At 41.7% G+C, this 19733-nt stretch overlaps 5 protein-coding genes across 8 annotated transcripts; 2 read left to right on the top strand and 3 right to left on the bottom strand.

Annotated features, from left to right (window-relative positions):
* Window positions 1-469: 469 nt before the first annotated feature.
* msrb1a (methionine sulfoxide reductase B1a) lies at window positions 470-2084 on the bottom strand. The gene is made up of 4 exons (XM_008329919.3): window positions 1924-2084; window positions 1395-1537; window positions 1107-1221; window positions 470-926 (listed from the first exon to the last, which is right to left on the bottom strand). The coding sequence occupies exons 1-4, from the start codon at window positions 1976-1978 to the stop codon at window positions 907-909; spliced, it is 333 nt and encodes a 110-aa protein (XP_008328141.2). The 5' UTR covers window positions 1979-2084; the 3' UTR covers window positions 470-906.
* A 137-nt stretch (window positions 2085-2221) lies between these two features.
* LOC103393085 (testis-expressed protein 2-like) lies at window positions 2222-11284 on the top strand. 2 transcript variants are annotated; one of them, XM_008329921.3, is made up of 12 exons: window positions 2222-2992; window positions 4512-5725; window positions 6874-7074; window positions 7246-7540; window positions 7622-7818; window positions 8377-8577; window positions 8719-8818; window positions 9404-9536; window positions 9626-9763; window positions 10086-10295; window positions 10380-10500; window positions 10597-11284. In XM_008329921.3, the coding sequence occupies exons 2-12, from the start codon at window positions 4583-4585 to the stop codon at window positions 10741-10743; spliced, it is 2886 nt and encodes a 961-aa protein (XP_008328143.1). In that variant the 5' UTR covers window positions 2222-2992; window positions 4512-4582; the 3' UTR covers window positions 10744-11284. The 2 variants fall into 2 exon arrangements, with proteins under 2 accessions (XP_008328143.1, XP_008328144.1); XM_008329922.3 differs by having other exon boundaries at window positions 10380-10489; window positions 10597-10732.
* Window positions 11285-11291: 7 nt separating this feature from the next.
* On the bottom strand, window positions 11292-15392 carry LOC103393084 (60S ribosomal protein L3-like). Of its 3 annotated transcripts, XM_025064784.1 has the most exons (10): window positions 14799-15392; window positions 14343-14535; window positions 13958-14126; window positions 13258-13393; window positions 12592-12778; window positions 12336-12496; window positions 12157-12258; window positions 11983-12078; window positions 11514-11633; window positions 11292-11408 (listed from the first exon to the last, which is right to left on the bottom strand). In XM_025064784.1, the coding sequence occupies exons 1-10, from the start codon at window positions 14799-14801 to the stop codon at window positions 11349-11351; spliced, it is 1227 nt and encodes a 408-aa protein (XP_024920552.1). In that variant the 5' UTR covers window positions 14802-15392; the 3' UTR covers window positions 11292-11348. The 3 variants fall into 3 exon arrangements, with proteins under 3 accessions (XP_024920552.1, XP_016896142.1, XP_024920553.1); XM_017040653.2 differs by having other exon boundaries at window positions 11326-11633; XM_025064785.1 differs by lacking the exon at window positions 14799-15392 and having other exon boundaries at window positions 11326-11633; window positions 14343-14735.
* Window positions 15393-15525: 133 nt separating this feature from the next.
* Window positions 15526-17439, top strand: ndufb10 (NADH:ubiquinone oxidoreductase subunit B10). The gene is made up of 4 exons (XM_008329923.3): window positions 15526-15750; window positions 16524-16662; window positions 16874-17013; window positions 17291-17439. Exons 1-4 carry the CDS (start codon window positions 15603-15605, stop codon window positions 17377-17379), a joined length of 516 nt encoding a protein of 171 aa, XP_008328145.1. The 5' UTR covers window positions 15526-15602; the 3' UTR covers window positions 17380-17439.
* Window positions 17440-17650: 211 nt separating this feature from the next.
* rps2 (ribosomal protein S2) lies at window positions 17651-19724 on the bottom strand. The gene is made up of 7 exons (XM_008329924.3): window positions 19625-19724; window positions 19188-19328; window positions 18999-19088; window positions 18635-18742; window positions 18204-18537; window positions 17861-17952; window positions 17651-17773 (listed from the first exon to the last, which is right to left on the bottom strand). The coding sequence occupies exons 2-7, from the start codon at window positions 19323-19325 to the stop codon at window positions 17696-17698; spliced, it is 840 nt and encodes a 279-aa protein (XP_008328146.1). The 5' UTR covers window positions 19326-19328; window positions 19625-19724; the 3' UTR covers window positions 17651-17695.
* Window positions 19725-19733: the final 9 nt, after the last annotated feature.

Raw genomic sequence — 19733 nt, 5'->3', positions numbered from 1 at the left:
AGAGTAAGGCTAAGGTACACTAGACTCACACACGGAGGACATAAAAAGGCTACGAACCCCCTGTTGAATCACAGTTCTCTGATGGAATACAACACCATCAAAGATTTGAACATACTTGAGCAAACATTTTGCTAATGACAGTTTTTTTTTTTGCACTCCTTCCCACTGCTCTACCACAACCTGTTTCCCCACTATTGCGATACCAAGACTGATATCGAGATTTTACACAGTAGACAGCACCACCAGGTGAAAGCAATATGCAACTGCGTTCCTCCATCAACCGTAACTTATTTTCCCTTTAAGCGCCACATCTTGTTATTTGGAAGATTAAAGAAAATCTTTTAAAATGTTAAAATAATATTTAACTTTTCTAACATTTATAATCTCACACTTGCTCTCAGGACATTCAGTTTACAGTTCACTTCTTTACATATTATTCAGAGTGTAAATAATATCATTTGACATGGACTCGTTTGACCACAAGATTTTTATTATCAGCTCTGTTTATCCAGTGAAAATATTACTTTCAAAACACTGTAGATATTATTGTTAAAAATCATCTGAAAAATCATAAATACATTTAAATACAGCCAAACTTAAATGATGAGTTTTAAAAGGCTGTTACAAAAATATATATTTCCTCAGCAATTATTTTTCAGCCTTCTTATAGAATCATGTGTGATCTGTGAGGTATCTTGGCTCAAAGACAAAGTTTGTATTTATTGCAGGCTAACTGGTGCTGAGACCACAAGTATCTGTTTGCTGCGCAGTGAGGCCACCATTCATCAGAGTCCCGGTTCTCCCACACTGGGCTTTGTTCCAGAACTCCTCATTCGCTGACCGTACTTTGACCCGCAGTAAGAAACGTTTTAGAGGTTCCAGCAACCGTCTCTCCACAGGCTCACCTTACTGTCCATCAACCTTATCTAGGGGAAAGCAAGGACACAGATTAGAGAGGACAATTTAAAATAGAATGATTATTTAAACTAATACATATAACACATATATGTATTGCTGCTTTTTAAAATAAAAATATCTGGATTAGAACAAGAAGTACTTAACAACGATTGAATGAAGTTGTCAATGAAGAGTCTGCACATATTTACCTTTAGGGATGAACTTCAGTGAGCTACTGAATATTCAAAAGCGAGACAGTCCTTTTTTTGGTCCATCATTGACAAACTCATGTCCCAGTCCATTTCCACATTTTCCACATAGTACCTTAAAAAAGACAATTGAGATATTGAACATAGGAAACATTATTTTTTATTTATTATTTTAATTTGATTTCCTTGAAACAGGAAGTCCTGGGAAGTGTACAAGGTTAAAACCTGTTTCTAAAGTTTGAGAGACAAATACTGTGCAATGTTTTACATTCCATGATAATCTCATACCTTGTAAGCACCAGGTCTCTCCTGGTGTTTGGAGACACTGTCCTCATGGATGGTCTCAGTGAAGGCAGGCCATGGAGATGAGTGGTCATATTTGGAGTGGCTGGAGAACAGCTGGTAACCACATTTGGAGCAGACATAAATCCCTTATTTAAAAAAAAAAAAAAAGATGTGTCATGGTGTCTGGTTTACATGATGAGACAGCAATTCAAACACCTTTAAATTAAATGAAAAAAGATATTTCTTGAGAGAAGTCAATATAACCTGTTGGGTAACACAGTTGTGTAACAGCAACGTAGTTACAAAAGTTTACAGTCTGACCGAACGCCATAACGGTGAAAGACATGTATAAATAGTATTTCTTATACACAGAAACACAGAATAAGAGTTATTGAATTACTGTTAATTCCAATGCTAATGAAGATTATAAAGACAAGTTAGCAAAGAGCTAGGTATTGTTGACATTTTACACTAAAATAACGTCCAGGTAAAAAGAGGAAATGTAACTTAAATTAGAAAATCGTGACAGTACCAGGTTTAAAATGGTCTTTAAAAACCTCTCCACCGAAAAATGAACAAAAAGACATTGCTGTAGCCTGTAAGAAAACTTGAAAACTAAAAAACAGCCTCGAGCTCCTCTAATCAACAACGGAAGTCAATAGCGCAACATCCGGAGATTCTGCCCTTCAAAATAAAGCCCGTAAGTAGAACAGCGTATTTTTGGCCACACTAACCTGCATGCAAAGCTGTTGGATATAATATTTTAAGCAATTTTTTGTTTCCAAAGTGCATATGGGTATAAAATAAATACACACTTATACACAGCCACATTCCCGAACTTTTTTTAGACTTAGCCTACTTCCATAGTACCTTCTTGAAACAGATAGCTGCTATTTGCTCACATGCGACTCTGATTTCATCTGATCGAATGCATGCTTACAGTACGTGTCTTTGTATGTGTTTCTCCAGGTCATGGGACTGCATGTATTTATTTGCTTATTTACTTATTTATTTATTTAATTTCTCAGGAGGTCCGAGTTACATAAGAGTGCGCTCTGGACTCAGCTCTGCAGAGTTAAGCTGACTGTGTTTTGACGTGGACTTCAGAGCAGAGAGACTCTGCGCTCAGTCAACTATTGGCTCATGAAGACTAATCTGGATTATTACTTCTGCAGTCTGCACCTAGGACTCCGACAATCCTATTATTCTGCAATGGGTTGACCCTTCCTGAAGCGGAAGGAAGGAGAGGAGAGAAGAGGAGTAACGCCGTCAACATTTCTGAAGCGTTTACCTCAAAGATTCACTGACTCTGATCTGAGTGGGGTTTAGGAGTTTGGCCATTTTGCAGCGCAGGCGATGAGCAGTGAGTGTGACTGACAGTTGACTAATATTGGTGTCGCTTCTACTGCATGTGGTCGGTGCACGGTGCGCATCTGTGTGTGAGGCACGCCGCACTCTGCACTCTGCAGCATCCAGGCTGCTCACTGCAGCGCTGCTCTGCAAAAAAAAAACAACAAAAAAACAAAACGATGCTGTCTTCTTTGTGGATCTCTCCCTTCTCCGCCAGTGACTCTCCAGGAGCGGCTGCAAATCACAGTCACGTGAGTGCCCTGACTTTGGCTTGTGTTGTTGTCTTTAAAGCGTGCAGTGTTGATGTGGATGCATTTTCCAGCAGCATGAAGTGAAGCAGCACATTTGAGGGCAAAGTGACAGTGTGACTGAAGCTGCGGAGCTTCTGATGGTTTGCTTAGTAAGATAAAGCACGTAGTTAGAACAGACTGAGGGTGCTGAGCCAAATTAGTCAGTCTGAGAAAAAATATTAAGAGATGTGTGTTTGGAGTTTTGCTGCTGTCCTACTTCTGTGTTTTCATGTCAGTAAAGGTGGAAAGGATGTGTCTTTGGCAGGATGTCTGTGTAAATTCCCATTAATTCTCATTAATCCAGCTCATAGCTCTCCAAATGTTTCTGTGTCTGTAGTACTTCTATTTTTGTCTGGATTTATCCTCATGCTGACCTCTGGATTGACCCTCTCATTTTCAACCTATTTTACCATTATATCTACTGTATTGTTTATTGATTAATAACATACATGTGACCTCAACCATCTGGCCCACGTGGGCTCCTAAAACATTTCATATTTGGCACAAAAGCTACTTTTTTCTTTATTTTTATCTTTTCTAACTTCTTATATTAGTGCACAATTGAACTACAATAGTCAACATGTGTCAGAAAAGGGAATAGTATCTGTGCGTGTAAATATGTTCATATTCTACACAAATTGAAGCCATTGATCAATAAATGTTCTCCTAATGACCTCAAAAGTTGTACGTTACCGTTAATCACTGCAGAAGATCTATATTGTTGAGCAAGATTAACATTTTCTACTTCTGCCTTTTTTTCCCCAATTTTAACAATGTGTGAAAACATTTCAAAGGAAGTGTTGTGTCAGTAATCTGGTGGCTTCATTTATTTCCTTCTGCACCGATGTGGAAATCTGCAGACAGCCTTGACTGGAAGGTGTCCAAATCCCTGTTGATTTTTTCACAGAGCAGCGACGTTTCCCCCAGCTTGTCAGCATGAACTGCTCCAAGTTAACTCCAAAGTATAAATTGATTAAGCTAATGCATGACTGTCTGTAGCTGCTTAAGCACCGGCTGAGCAGTGCTTTGCTTTGGCTGTGACTGACAGTCTTTCAGGACGGCCCTGAAAATTAATTTCTGAGCTTAGGGACTGGAAACTGAGATGAGAAGTGCAAAGACAGACGGGGAGCCCATGTGCAACGGGTGTTTAATTAGGTCATCAACCAGACGACGGGCTTGAATTTGTAATATAAAGGTCAATGGTCGGTCATTTCACAAGTGAAGTCTTAGCCTAACTTTGATTGAATGCAAAACTGACACGAAAGCAATTTTAAATTCCTAATAGTGACATCAGTGATTAGATTGCCTTACAGCTAGTAGATCATCAGTCATCTGGCCAATCACAGGTCTTTCTGAATGTAGTTTCTGAAGGAAACAGGACCAGGTTAAAGGTTCACTCAAATTTGATTATTGAAGATAAATCAATGTTTTCCAAATATTTTCCTCCCAAAAAACCACAATCTTTCTGTCATCTTTCCAGCATCCAGTATGATCTGAGAGCGGCTACAGACCAGCTGTTAGTTCCTCCTTGACTGGGTCAGCCATAACACCATGGAGGACACTAAACTCATCTTCAGTCTGGACCACCACGATGAGGGTCCCACAGTGGCCTTCTCAAAAGAAAAGCTACATGCCAGAGACGGCCGGCCTGACCACACCATGATGATGGATCTGGACCTGAACCGAAGCTATGGACCCCAGACCCATTTCCTGCCTCACTCACCCTCCTCCCCAGGATCTTTGTCTGATCTGTCAGCAACAGAGAGCCTTCTTATCTCTACCAACTTGGTGAAATCCTCCTCCACGGACCTGGAGCCAAAGGAGAGCAGCTCTCTAAAAGGCAAGCCTCTCCTCAGCTTGGTCAAGTCCTTGAGCACGGAGATCTCCCGTCGGGGTGAGCCGGAGGTCAACCTCTCAAAGTCTGACTCCAAATTGCATCTGCATCCTTGGAAGCAGTTGACGCAGTCGAAGATTCCCGAGGCCGGAGTGCTGACCAAAAACAAAGAGTGGGCCTCGACTTCTTCTGCAGGCAGCTTGTCTCCAACAGAACCGCGGGGGTCCTCGCTCATTGCTGACTGGGAAGATACACGACGAAAGTTCTCGGAGGCAATGCAGGATCAGTTTAGCATGCTGAGTAAGATTATGCGTGAAGAAAGCTGCGGAAGCCCTAAGCTAGGGAGGGTTCCTGGTACCGGAGACGCCCAGGCTTCCTTTGGAGGCCTTGGAAGAGATGGAAGCAGTGAGGATGGAGAGATTAGGTGCCAATGTAGGACTGATGGTGAGCACAGAGCTCTGTGTGACACTCCTTTAAGGAGACGCCACGGGAGTTTGTGCCACACGGACAACTGGGACGATCTTTTTGAAAATGATTCTTATGAAGATGTAATTAAGAATAAACCCAGAGGAACGAATCACAACACCTACACCCAGACCCCAGGCTCAGACACAGCTCTATCGCCACCCTTTTATTGGCTCATTCCTGTGGGTGTTCTAGCTTACGGCTTCTTTGTGCTCCCACTTCCCTCATACCTGACAGGCCTGTCTATCGGAGTGGCGTGTGGCTACATCTTAGGGCTGGTGCTAGTGTTTCTGTTTGCCCAAAAGAGCTCCGGTGGGCCAAAGAAAAAAAACTGTCACCTAAAATCCAGCCCAGAGGACCTGGATGAAAACATTACACATCCAAGGATCCTTATGGTAAGGAATGGAGCAATCAAAGACAAAGAGTTGATATTAAAAGACTGAACTGCAGTGTTTGTAGTAGGAAGAATGTGGAACATCAATATTATGAATTAACTTGTTTTTTCAAAACTCTGTGTTTCTTTTATATCAGAATAAAAAGAAGAAGGCGTGTAAAAAATTATTATATTCTTCCACCTTAATAGTAATGACTAATTAAGGTAATTTGTGAATTGGTTTTTTAAACTGCACAGCAATCAGATGAATGAAAAATAATCCTTAAAATTAGCAGTAAAATCCTGTGATCTAATTTAAACAATTAAATAAAAGATATATTTTTGTATCTGAGTAAATATTAATCTAAACAGCTTTTCTTTCTAGATGTTATTCAATACACAGTTAAACTGACTCTGTAGTAACGAGACAATACTGCGCACCTGTCTGCAAATAAGACTGGGTTTGTTGACTGATTTGCTTCCATGTAAATAAGCTCCAGGGTTTGCGTTGATGGTGAGAGGACGGCAGAGTCAGACAGGAGCTATGGGAGGCGCAGATTGGCACTTAGGAAAAAAACAACAACATGTAGTGCTCACTGGAGCCTAATGGATTTGTTTTCAGGCGATAAGTGCTTGGAAAAAAGACCCAGAGATGCAACACAACCAGCAGTGAAGGCTGTTGTTTTGATAACGGCGTCTCACAGAGCCTGGTGTCATTAGGTTCAAATGAGGTTTGGGAAATGTATGATTTCAGAGGAGTTATTACAACAATAATCTGCACTCTGGGCTATCCACGGATGTGTCGGTGAGACATCAGGTGGCTCACGTTACTCTTCTGCAAAGCTGTATCTGTGAGAGCAGGCGTGGGCAAACGTTTTGACTCGCGGGCCACAATTGTCCTTAAATTAATGACATGTAATCGTCAAACATAAAGACTAAAATGCTTTTAGCATTTTCTTCACCATCTATTGGGGAAACGTGGGTAATGCAGAGAAAAGGCAGATGTATAATGATAATATAAATAAATTATATAATTTGGAAAAGTTTGGTGGGCTGGAATACAAAAGCTGATCGGTCCACATCTGGCCCACAGGCCATAGTTTGCCCATGCCTGTGTTAGAGTATTTACCACTCATACTGTTTTTGCTGCTTTCATTATTTTCCACCCAGGGTTGGATGAATGAGACAGACAGCTACGACCCCGAGACCTTTCATCCGTCCATCACTCACTCGGTCCATGTCTCACTAGATGGCAGCCAGCTGCAGGTGGCGTACCCTCGCGTCAACATCCCACGGTGGTCGGCGTTTGATGAGTCATCTCCTGAGGCCCATATTTCACATGCACGCACTTATCAGCTGGCTAACAGTAAGGTCAGTGGGTCTGCAAAACATTCTATTTCAGCTCTGTGTAAACCAGACAGGAGAGAGGCTTAATCATAATTAATGGTACCTAATTACAGCACAGTTAATCATGATTGATCAGGATTAATCCACAGCTACTCTGTGATGAACACCTCTGTGTCTGGTAACTCAAACCCACAGGTGACTTTGATTCCTCCCGGTTTGGCTCGCAAGCGGGTGTGGAACAAGAAATATCCCATCTCCATCACCCTAGCTGGGGGTGAGGTAGTGGAAGAGACGCTGGTTGAAGGGCAGAGAGAAGAAGAAGAAGAACGGTCAGAGAGACAGAGAGGTCAGCTTGTGGTCGATGACCAGCTTCCTGTCACTCTCTACTTGTTTGGCCGCACTGGGCGTGACAAAGAGGAGTGGTTCCAGCACTTTGTGTCTGCTTCTAGAGCCGGGGCTAAGACGAGTGTGAGCGCTGAGGAGAACACAGGTCGGAGGATTTGACAGTTCACAGGTCAACAAGTCTTGTTTTCATCAACCTACTGTACAGTTTTTCTATCTTCACCCACAGGACACTGTGAAGCACCGTCAGGTGGAGAGTCCGTCAGAGAAAGTGTAGAGGAGCTCCTGGATCCCCCTGGAGGCGTGAAAACCAGAACATTATTGGACTACAGCACCTACATGACCCAGCTGATTGGCTCAGACAGTTGTAATCCCACCCCCAGCCCCTGCCAGAGTGACCAAGAAAGTCCAACCAGTCACAAAAAGGTGAATTGAACGGCTGTTTTATTTAGATATTTGATTTGATGAGATTCAGCTTCATGGCAGAGACTGGTGTGTATATTATATATGATACACACTCTACTCCTCTGGTGCAGCAGGTACTTTCAGAGCATGTGGTACAAGCAGATGCCACACAATATTCAGAGAGACTGAAGTATTTTCTATCTTACTCCTATTGATAAAAACTGGTCGATATCAGCGACTGTTCTCAGGTCAGCCTTTTCCCAGGATGCTGATTCAGCGTTGATACTCACTAGGCTGAATGTCAGTGTGCAGAGATATCATGTGTCACCCTGGAGCGTCTCTGAGGAATTCTGTGTGGCACAGCATTCAGGATGTGGCTTTGAGTGATGTCATCAGTCTTTACTTTTAATGTTTTAAAGATGTTAATGGGGAAATAAAAGACATATCTACATAGATGGACAATTAAATGATTTGTTACATTAGGATTATATCAGCGCAAGCAACATGTTTTTATTTTATCTATTAATTGCTGTCATTGCTCCCAAGTTCATGTCATTCCTTATTAATGGACCTCTGTAGATCCACAGTGAAGAGCTCACCCCTGACCTTGAAGCTGCACCTGAGTCCAGTGTAGGTTCCGGGGCAGGAGGATGTCCCACAGAGGAACAGCCCAGTTGGATAAATGCCCTGGTGGGAAGAATCTTCTGGGACTTTCTCAGGGAAAAGTACTGGACCAATCAGGTGGCGCACAAGATCCAGAAGAAACTCAGCAAGATCAAGGTGAGGGTGGATGAGGATGGTCATTTATTTGTCAAGGTTATTCACCATATGAAGTCTTTATTTGACTGGAAAGCTGCTCAAAGTGATGCTTCACCTGTTGTAATAAAATGCAGATTCATCTTCTCACTCACTCCATCATAGCTGCCATACTTCATGAACGAGCTGACTCTGAATGATCTGGACATGGGCAACTGCCTGCCTCAAGTCCTGAGCATCTCCAAACCCAAGCTGGACCACAGAGGTCAGATGTTTGCCATTATTCAGACCACTAACCCTTCCTATGTTCCTCCAATTTTCAATTTTTCACAAAACAAGATATGATGTCCTAACCCTTCCTCTGTTCCTTCAGACAATTTTTCACAAAACAAGATATGATGTAACATTTTACTAATTGTATTATTTTTTAAAATTAATTCATGACTCAATGTATGAATGAAGAATCGCGGGTTTGAATGTTGTCTCTTGTTTATCTTTTAATGCGGAACAAATAAATTGTTTTTAATTTTATTTTCTGCAGACTGTCGCCGTCTACTGGCCAGAATTAGCACAACTGACTACACTCTACAAGTGTTTGACAACATTCATGACAGACAAACGCAGCAATCACGCTGTGCTGTAGCGAACTTAGCTTTAGCTTTAGTTACACGGATATTAAACTGTAGCAAAATTATCAATATTTAAATTTTTAATTTGGTTTTCTACTATCTGAAAATATCTATTTTGTTATGTTCCACAAGGCTACGGTAGCTGCTCAAGTGATTTAAACTAAAGCACTTAGCCGCTGCTGCACATACGTGTTGAACGCCTGTTGTTCTTTTACACAAAGGCCTGTGGTTGGAAATGGAGGTGGTGTACACAGGCTGCTTCCAGATGACACTGGGGACGAAGATGAATCTGTGTAAACTGGGTCAGGAAGGAGAGGACGAGGCCCACATCATCCCAGACACGCAGCCTGTGGGGTGAGGGCCGTCTCACCTTCATGTCCCTCTGATAACAGAAGTCATTTTGTTGGTAAAAGTGATGTGATTTGTAATTTTACTTTTTACAGCTCTAAGCCCAGACTGTGCATACTGGCTGACAGTGATGAAGAGTCGTCCAGCGCTGCCTCCTCAGATGAAGACGAAGCTCTGTCGTTTGAACCGCAGGGATTGGTGGCAGAAAAAAGCAACGCCGTGGCACCTGATGGGTGAGTAAAAAAACAACATTGTTGGTGCTTTCCACCGTGAACAAAAATACAACATAACATAACACTAAAATTTAAATTTTCTTTTCTAATTATGAAGTCATGAAGGAATATTTAGTCTATATTAAAACATAGATAGTGCTACATAGTAGTGTATGATGGATGGATGGATGGATGGATGGATGGATGGATGGATGGATGGATGGATGGATGGATGGATGGATGCATAGAACTAATGAATGATTCCTCTGCTGCTATTCCTGGAAATCAAGAAAACATTTTCAAATTAAAGTTCCATTTGTGTTTTTGTTTTGTTTGGACACAGACCCACAGGTGGCAGCACAGGTCGGAAGATCCTGCGATTCGTTGGCAAGATAGCAAAGTCTAAGTACTTCAAGAAGGCTACGGAGAACAAGTACATACAGAAAAAGATGGCGGAGGTGTCCAATCTGCCTCTGATGCTCAGCGTGGAGGTCCTGGAGCTCTCTGGGACTCTGACCATCAACATCCCCCCGCCTCCTACTGACAGGATATGGTACTCACACCTTGTACACAGACACATTTTCACTTGTTTACTTTTACATTGTCTACACAACGCTGCAATTCCTCCTGGTCTTAGGTACAGTTTCAAGGTGCCTCCTACGTTGGACCTTCATGTCCGTCCCATGCTTGGGGTTATGGAGGTCACCTTCACCCATGTCACTGAGTGGATTGGGAAAAAACTGCAGTGTGAGTTTCAGGTAACGTCCTCTGTGTTCCCTTTCATGATGTGGTGATGTGTTTTACTGCAGTGTTTACTGGTTGTTTATATTTTTCTATTTATCACTGCCTCACAGAAAGTGCTGGTCATGCCCAACATGGACGATATCTATCTGCCCCTGATGACATCTGGCCTGGAAAACTCACCTGGATCTCATCACTCTTCAGTCCATTCTGCATCCCAACAATCCTCTATGGAGTCCCAGGACTACTTGTCAGAGTAGCGCCTCCCTGTGGCTGCACAGTTTAACCAAGAAAAAAAAATCAAAGTGCAAAAAACATCAGCCAGCTGTTGTTAAGAAAACGTTTGCCCTTTGACCTTTGTCCTGCATGTTTGTATTTAATAATGTCTCCCGGGAAGAACTTTGAAATGACCACAGAGCTGTTACGACGGTGCTAGACTGCCCCCTACTGTGAAAGTTATGAAGCACATAGCTTACAAGATAACAGAAAGGGAACTTTAGAAATGCTGAAGCGACAAGTCTGGAACAAAAATTTACAAAACTGCAAAAACACATGATGTGTCAAGTAACGTTGTGTAGTGGGAAAAAACAACTTTAAACCACATCATCTATTATTTAGACAACTTTTAGAAAAAATACCATAGTGGAGGAAACATGCAATAAGATCACCATCATTACACACACACTGCACGTTACTTTTAAAAATTGTTACTGGAAAAAAAAAACCTGTTGTCAACTTTGACATGTTTGTTATCAAGCTGTCTGTAGACGTGAACGCTGCCCTAAGAACATCTTAAACAAATGCCGACTCCTGTTCAATCTCTGTTTATTAACACTTGACATTTCCATCATCATCATGTCTTCTCTCAGGCTTCCTCTGACCAAGATTCCTGCAGTTTCTTTCGGGCGTCTTTTTTCAGTGGCCCCTGTAAATTTACCAGAAATAAGAGGTTTAAATAGTGAACAGTGATTCTGGACGTGGTTCTTGATATACAGGCTTTAGTGTAAACTAAGAGTAAACTGTTACTCACCATAAACGCTCTCTTCTCCTGGGCAGTCTGGAAACGTCCATAACCAAATTTGGAAGTAGTGTCGATGAACTTCAGCTCAATGGTTTCCTTGGACTTGCGAGAGGTGTGCACGAGCAGAGACTTGAAGAAACAAACAAAAAAAAAACAACCATAATTATGGCAAGATTTTATTTTTCCTGCAAAAAAGAAAAAAACATTTTCTTTTATCAAGCAGCCTAGAGTTTTGGTCCCCAAAGTGGGGCACGAGACCTCTTTAGGGGGCACAGAAGTAATACAGTGTATATGACAATTTTAGTATTTTCATAATTATGCCACAATTTCTGTTTTTAATGTTTTTAAGTCTGGTGGAGTTTTGAAGCAACAGTTGTAAATGTGTCCGTGTGTGTGTGGGGGGGGGGGGTACACAGTAGTCCTTTATACATAAGGGGGTTTAGGGAATGTGAACCAGATGTGTTTGATGGAACTGTACCTTTCTGAGGGTGAGAACGCGTTTCTTTGCTCCAGCCACACAGCCTTTCACCATGATGAAGTCATTATTGACTTCTCCATAGTGGGGGAAACCACCCTGAACAGTCACAAACCACAACAAACACAGTTACTTTGTGTTGGTATACTGAATAAAATGCGTCTAAAAAGGACGTACCATTGGGGAAATCGTCTTCTGGGTGGTGTCATAGTTGGTGGAGGCATTGTTCCGAACCACTTTCCCATCCTGAATGTGAACTCCCTGACCTACGCGGTAGATCTAAGATCGGAAAAATAAATGTAACGACTGTGTTTTTTTTTTTGTCTGTTCTAAAGTACGGTGATTTTTTTAAGAACCTTCTTGTTGATCTCCGTACGATGGTGAAATCCCTTCTGTCCTGCACGAGCCACAGTGTAGTTGACCCGGGCTGGATGCCAGGCTCCAATACAGGCCACCTTCCTCAGACCCTTGTGAGTCTTCCTGGGAAGCTTCTTTGTGTGCCAACGGCTGGTCACCCCTATCAGCCAATCAGAGTTAATTATTCAGTTCAATTTGGATGCATTTGTTTTTGTTTTTTTAGGTTCTTGATACCAGCAGCAGCGTGATTTCAACCTTTGAAGCCGCGACCCCTGGTAACACCGATGACATCAATCATCTCGTCCTGGTAGAAGACAGCAGACACCGGCACGGCCTGCTCCAGATGCTCCTTGGCCCAGTCCACCTTCTCTGAGATGCTGCCTCCATTCAGCTGCACCTCCGTGATGTGAGCTTTTTTCTGTTTCAGAGGCAGCAGTCGCATCTGGAGGACGAGTCACAACTGTGAAGCTCGGGGGAACCTCAGAGAAGCTGTGCCTTAGTGTGAAATCATCCTGCTTTACCAGGTTCCAGAGTTTTCCCTCATTCATTTTTGGCAGTAAATCACAACGTTAGCTAAATCACACAGGTCTGATGTGAATATATTGAGATTGAATCACCGCTGCAGGGGAAAAGCACGTGTGCTGTTTTACTCTGAAACTTATTTTTAAACTGCCACTTGAAACAGCACCCTGCTCTGCCCCTCTGCCCCTCTGCCCCCCTCTTTACTAGGAATGTTCTGGTCAGTTATTTGAATCTTGGCAGCTTTTCTTTCTACTGCCCTTTAGCAGCGAGCAGTTCAAGACACTGTTGTCATTTGATAAGAAACACGTGTTTCTGATATCTGCATTGTGATTCGCAGAAGGTGGAGAGGAGGGTGAGGGAGGGGGGTCGTCAGGCAGAAGTAGAAGACTACTGGCTCACCTGAGAGTGAACAATAACCCTTATGACTGAACAGTACTTCTTCATTGTAACAAAGTCCTTTTCCAGCTGTTTCTTCCCAGTCTCATCCTGCCACTTCTTACTGTATTTGGTGAAGGCCTTCTTTTTGCTTTTGTGCCTGAAACACAAACATTAAAAAAAAATTAAACCTGACAGGAAACATTACATAATATGTTAACATTATGGAATCAGAATTGGTGACCTTTGCTACGTCATTATAGCCAATTGACTTGAGAATTTAAATAAATTTTAATATTTACTTAAAATACTTATTTACTGATATTATGTCACTGATACAAAGAAAATATCAGGTATTTAAATTGTTATTGTGATCATAATTGTTACTAGCAGAGCAGGTCAGCCATCAAATAGCATGAAGTGTACATGATGGGATAACAGATGATGTGAATTGGTTTTAACTACTGACAATGAATGTAATTTAAAGTGTAAAGTGGCAAAAACACCATTTCATGTTGCTTTGCACTTCCAATAATATTATGGGAAATATTAAAGAATCTGAGTTGGACCATATCGTGTAAATATTTCATAATGACACTACTCATGGATTGAATATGAGTCCATATAGACACCAGAGCTAGAAGTCCATTTTAAGCTATCTGTATCCCTGGCTTGTTAGCTGTACATGTGCACATGCAGACAAACAATAAAAAGCCAAACGGACCAGTTTTTGTAGAATCTGCGCTTGCACTCGTCACTGAGGTGCTCAGCAAAAATGGTTTTGAGGGAACGTAGGCCACGGATGGTCTTAATGTATCCCACCACCCCCACCACCATGACAGGAGGAGTGTCAATGATGGTAACAGCCTCCACCTCCTCACGCTTTGATTGTTCTTTGGGAAAAGACATCAAAAGGTTTATGTTAAATCAGTAAAGCACCAGCCTATTCTCTGGCACCTACAGGCTATTGACTGCCAAGCAGAAGGTTGTCAGTACAAATCCAGTGACCAATAGAATGAATTAAATCGTCTTGGTGCTTCGATGTTTTCATTAAAGCTATATGTGACTCTGGTCATCGTCCAAGGTCAATCACATACATCCAGACGTACTTAGACCAGTGCGGGTCACCTCCCTGAGGGTGTGGGTCATGCCAGCCTTGTATCCCAGGAAGGCAGTGAGGTGAACAGGTTTACTAGGGTCATCTTTTGGCCATGAACGAACTCTGCCTCTGTGCTTTTTGCTGCGCTTGTGGGGCAGAAATCCCATGTGCCCATGGCGTGGTGCATGGAATTTGCGATGTGACTAGATGAGATGCAAGAAAGCATTATTACCCAGTGACATAACCATTTTTTACCATCAGTTGCATTTCAAGGATTTCTTTTAATTATAGTAGTAATAATAATAATAATTCTGCTGTATGTGTAAAGCAGGTAAATGTTTTGTGCCACACAAGATAATCCAGCTTTGGAAACACACAGAGTCTTCCAACATGTAACAGGGTAAATGCTGATGAGACAACCGTTCTATAGAAGTAAACAACAACCATGAACACAATGAATACTGACCATATCTGCTCACTGTCCAGTCCAAGGGTCGAAAGAGAAAGAAACCGGTGCCGATGTTAGAGTCATACACAAGATGATGCAAAGTGTAAGAGCTCTAACTTGGTATTTGGCCCCGTTGAGGAGTCGTATTTGCTTTCAAACAGGGATAACCTGTGCCAGGCTCAGACAGCAGGCGTTAGATAGAGGGAGGGACTGGACAGGAACCATATCACCAAGAAAGGAAGGAGGAAAGATTTTATTCCTGTTGAGAAAAGCGTCCATTAGTTTCACCATAGAAATGATATGGAGAGATATTAAAGAAAACCACATTTGGACCACTTGTACATGGTGGATTGCAAATGTACTGAAAAGAAGCAGAACGACACATTTTCATCTTGTGAAATGTCTTTATGTTAAAACATGACGTGATTGGTGTATTTTGACCAAACATTGAACCAGAAAATCTGTATACATTTTCTATCACATTTTTTTCAATTAATCCTTTGAAGGTCGTGCCCAGATATGAACAATGACAACTTCCTCTTCTTCTTCTTTTTTTTTTTTCCTAATCTTTTTTGTAAGTCGATTCAAAGTCTGAACGTCACCATGTAACTGTATGTTTATACAACATAGTATTTTACAAAATAATTCCACAGGATGGCAGCAGTGTCATGCTTTGGTAGTGAGCCTAGTCCTAAATAACAGCCACCAAAGAAGAAATACGCCGGCTGCCATTTATGTTGTATCATATGCGCCTGCGCAGCTTCCAAAGGAGAGCGATCGAGGTCGAACTGTAGTGTTGTGCGCTTTGGGGAAACGAGGAAAATGCCAGGAGTGTACGATAAAGACGCGTATCCAGAGCCCCCTAAGCAAACACCGGTATGGACCAAAAAAACAGCATTGCCGGACCCAGGTTTAATGGCTGCCGAGGTCCACAGGGTCGCCGTGGATCTGCCTGTCACTAAATTCAGAGGTAACTGGAGCTAACGATGCTAATTGTGCTAATAGGGCAACAGGCATAACGACTCTGGTGGTTCTTTATGTACCGTTGTAGTCACAGAATACAGCTCTATTATTATCTATTATTATCTCTGATTTGATCATTTAATTTTGCCTGTTCCAAATGTACGGTAAACCCAGCCTAGTCTTCATTCCTTTACAGTGTTTTTAGCTGTAGTTTGCAGAGACAAATTGACTCTGATTTTCCAACTAAGTGAGTTTCATGGCAGGTTGAATATACCAATGCAGACTAAATCCTAACTGCTCTTAATTATTTTGGCGTTTTGTCTGACAGCTTGAATCCAACACGGTGCTCAGTTTATTGTAGTGGTTCTTAATTATTTAATTATTATTTAGTTATTTAATTAACAGAAAATGTTTTCACGCTTCCCCCCTCCCCCGACCAACATCCCCGCGAATTGAAATACTATTGACAACCTGATGTCATATATATTTTTATCTGTACAAATTACTGTACAATGAGTTACTGTCACCTAGTGACTGGAGGCTTGTTATCATTGAACACTTGAATGTTATCATTTAAGCAGTGGCAACACTTATGTCCAGCATGCCATATTCCATTGGAAGCCTCTCCTCCCCGTGGCACCTCACTGCACCCCGCCCCACTATTTGAGAAGTACTCAGTTATTGGAACCTGTATTGTACTCTGTATTGTTTACAGTTTTAGTGAGATGCTGTCAGGTGACACACCATTACTTAACCAACTGTTTTCTTTTTGTCATATAGAATTTCTTGACTTTTTACGCATTAAGAATCGGCCTGTGTACTACCACCAGAGGTTTCGTCGTGTCCCTGACCTGACTGAGTGTGAGGAGGGCGATTATGTCTGCCAATATGAGGCAGAGATGCAGTGGAAGAGGGACTAGTAAGTAGGACAATAAGTATTGCAAAGGAAAGAAGAAAAAAGTTGTTTTAATGTTTTCATCATCATTTTCTGATTTATTAGTACTAGGCGTAGGCACTTAGAAGTATTGGAAAGATGAAAAAAAAAACTAAATCTGTTTTTCATCCTCCAAGTTTAAACCTGAACCTTGCTGGATCAATAGCTAAAAAAAAATCTAATTTTTCTTTTTCAGTAAAGTGGACCAGGAGATTTTGAACGTGATGCGAGAGCGTCTGATGGGGTGTAAGAAGAGAGAGGGAGTCAATTATCTTGTGTTTTGTACCAAGGAAACACAACAGTTTGATGAAGTGTTCAACAGCTACGTGTCACGCTGTAAGTACTTAAATATTTTGATGTTAAGCTCAAATGTTTTTGCAACAAAAATTATTCCAAAAGGTTTTCATACAGCATGAAACACCTTCAATCAAAAATGCCTTCATCCAAGTGTTGAGCATAAAATGCTTAAAATTGTCTCAGTTCTGTCTTATGTGATATGCAATCACGAGTTTCCAAGATGCATTACTGCTTTTAGGAAGAATGTGTTGCAATGAACTTGTGAAACTAGCTACAAGGTGTCATTTAATATCAATACCATTTTTATTTTTAACAGATGGAAACTTGGGAGCACATGCCAGTGCAAGGAAATGCCTGATGAAGCAGAAAGAGCGAATGATTGAAGCCCAAGCCAAGAGCACTTAGTTGCATTTCTGCCCTTGTAATAAATTGTAAAATAAATTAAAACCTACACTTTACATTTGACATGTTTTAAATTATTTATGAATTACAGCCATAGTGGCCTGCAGTTGAACAGTTTAATTCAGAAGTCAGCACTTTACATTACTACCATTAGAAATTATGACTTACTCGTATAATCAATGTCACTGTTTCTAATTTAATCACCCATTAACCATTTATCCTCCTAATTCACCAGTTCTTTTATATAATGTAAAAAAACAAAAACCACATAGCATTGTTGTTTCAGAATGTTTATTCAACAATTCTTTGTACAAAAAGTTTAGGAGGCGGGAGCCTGGACATTCTGTCTCTGCACAGACACTCTGGTGTGAGTCTTGGCCAGATGGTCAGTGAACTCCTGGAGAAAACAAATTAAAGGCAGGTTTTAAAACAGATTTATATTTATACTTCAGAACACATCAAGACTTCAAGTTTGATTTTGTACCTGGTAAGGAGACTTGGTGAAGACGGTCTCCTTCCAGAGATCTGGGGTCAGGTAGCTGTAAGTCTTGGAGATGGCATCAAAAGTGGCCTTAGCTGTAAACAAATAAATGTAATTAGAACACTAGAATGTTCAGTGTAGTTTCATTGTTTATGTGGAGGGTGGATTGAATGTAGAGCATCAGAAAGGGAACAGAGGAGACTACATCACAAGTCTTTCTGCCGTGCATTACAACACTCGTTTCTTTCTCTCCTGATAACGTCAACTACACCACGACAGGTGAAGTTGGGCAGAGCGAGGAGAAAAAACAGGCATGCTCGAAGGAAATTAAATTGAGAACATTTACCAAAGTTGCCGAGGGTGGCAGTGCAGCCCCTAGCAGAGGTGTAACAGTCGTCGATACCAGCCATCATGAGCAGCTTCTTGGGCACAGGAGCCGACACGATTCCAGTACCACGAGGGGCAGGGATCAGACGCACCAGGACAGAGCCACAACGACCCGTCACCTTGCAGGGTACGGTGTGGGGCTTGCCAATCTTATTACCCCAATAACCCCTCCTGACAGGGACAATTGAGAGTTTGGCCAGGATGATGGCTCCACGAATGGCAGTGGCCACCTCTTTGGAGCACTTCACTCCCAGACCCACGTGACCGTTGTAGTCACCAATGGCAACAAAAGCCTAAAAATAAGGAGAGCGTTTGTGTCAATTTTCAAAACGTATTATTGAACAGACACTAAATAAGAGCAAGTGACCATTAAGTAAGAGCGAGATTCACCTTGAACCTGGTGCGCTGACCGGCCCTTGTCTGCTTCTGAACAGGCATGATCTTGAGTACCTCATCTTTCAGACTGGAACCCAGGAAGAAATCAATGATCTCAGACTCCTGTATGCAGATGCAGCCATACAAAAACAATTATATTAAAATAATAAAATTCAAGTGTAAATGTAAGTCAAAAAACAGTTTTATGGATAAAAAGTAAACATGCTAATAGCACATTAATAGGCACAAAACGTCAGACAGGATCTTGGACATTTGCCTCAGGACTTAGCTTGACATTAACGATAATATGCAACAACACTTGAAAAGTGTTTTTAAATGGGGTTTTAGATAAAGTGTGATATCAGTTCATCCCGCTTACCTTAATGGGCAGAGAATACAGGTAGATCTCCTCCAGTGACTTGATCTTCATGTCCTTAACCAGGCGGCCCAGTTTGGTGACCGGCACCCACTGCGAGTTAACGGCGCAGTTAAATAGTGGTCTTAATAGCATATATTATAACCAAAACTACTGCTATAAAATTAAAATCAGGTTGTATCGATCTCTTACTTCCTTATCCTCGGACTTGCCGCCACGAGCACCGCGGCCCCTGCCACGGCCTCTGCCGCGTCCACGGCCGCGACCACCACGGCCACCAGCGCCGAAACCTCCGCGAAAACCTCCTCTACCACCGGCGTCGTCCGCCATTTGCTGAGGAACAAAATATACGCCCTTAATAATTCAGCTTACTTGTATTGAAAGCGGTGTATTTAAATTGAAGTAACAAATACGCCGCCATATTGGAAACGGTTCAGGTCCCTCACACCCTTCGTTACAAAATGAATAAATATCTTATATTTCCTGACGCTTTAGCAACAACTTTAATACAGCCTAAATACAGCGCGGTTATTATGTATTTGTTAAGATGAAGAGGCTATGTTTAACCAAAGGATGAAGAAGATCTAGACAGATTGTCAAATGAGCATGAGCGAGTGTATGGCACTTACGTGATCGTTTAACAGGAAGAAGGCCGAACTCCAAGTTCCGTTTGAATTTATTGGGAAGCGTTATCGCGAGATTTCTTTCAATAACTTCTGCCCTCTAGTGGTAGATTTG

Source organism: Cynoglossus semilaevis, chromosome 17 (assembly GCF_000523025.1).
Source record: "Cynoglossus semilaevis isolate Cse_v1.0 chromosome 17, Cse_v1.0, whole genome shotgun sequence".
NCBI lineage: Eukaryota > Metazoa > Chordata > Actinopteri > Pleuronectiformes > Cynoglossidae > Cynoglossus > Cynoglossus semilaevis.
This window is presented reverse-complemented; position numbering and strand designations above follow the sequence as displayed.

Excerpts from the sequence above, each read along its gene's own strand:
- ndufb10 (XM_008329923.3), top strand. The coding sequence starts at position 15,603 with ATGCCAGGAGTGTACGATAAAGACGCGTATCCAGAGCCCCCTAAGCAA. Across the intron at positions 16,663-16,873 it reads ATGCAGTGGAAGAGGGACTA|TAAAGTGGACCAGGAGATTT; the intron begins GTAAGTAGGACA and ends TTTCTTTTTCAG. Across the intron at positions 17,014-17,290 it reads CAACAGCTACGTGTCACGCT|ATGGAAACTTGGGAGCACAT; the intron begins GTAAGTACTTAA and ends TATTTTTAACAG.
- rps2 (XM_008329924.3), bottom strand. The coding sequence starts at position 19,325 with ATGGCGGACGACGCCGGTGGTAGAGGAGGTTTTCGCGGAGGTTTCGGC. Across the intron at positions 19,089-19,187 it reads GCAAGTCCGAGGATAAGGAA|TGGGTGCCGGTCACCAAACT; the intron begins GTAAGAGATCGA and ends GTTAACTCGCAG. Across the intron at positions 18,538-18,634 it reads GTCAGCGCACCAGGTTCAAG|GCTTTTGTTGCCATTGGTGA; the intron begins GTGAATCTCGCT and ends CCTTATTTTTAG.
- LOC103393085 (XM_008329921.3), top strand. The coding sequence starts at position 4,583 with ATGGAGGACACTAAACTCATCTTCAGTCTGGACCACCACGATGAGGGT. Across the intron at positions 9,537-9,625 it reads CCAGACACGCAGCCTGTGGG|CTCTAAGCCCAGACTGTGCA; the intron begins GTGAGGGCCGTC and ends TACTTTTTACAG. Across the intron at positions 10,296-10,379 it reads CCTCCTACTGACAGGATATG|GTACAGTTTCAAGGTGCCTC; the intron begins GTACTCACACCT and ends TCCTGGTCTTAG.
- LOC103393084 (XM_017040653.2), bottom strand. Across the intron at positions 12,779-13,257 it reads GGGTTATTGTTCACTCTCAG|ATGCGACTGCTGCCTCTGAA; the intron begins GTGAGCCAGTAG and ends CTCGTCCTCCAG. Across the intron at positions 12,259-12,335 it reads GTACGGAGATCAACAAGAAG|ATCTACCGCGTAGGTCAGGG; the intron begins GTTCTTAAAAAA and ends TTCCGATCTTAG.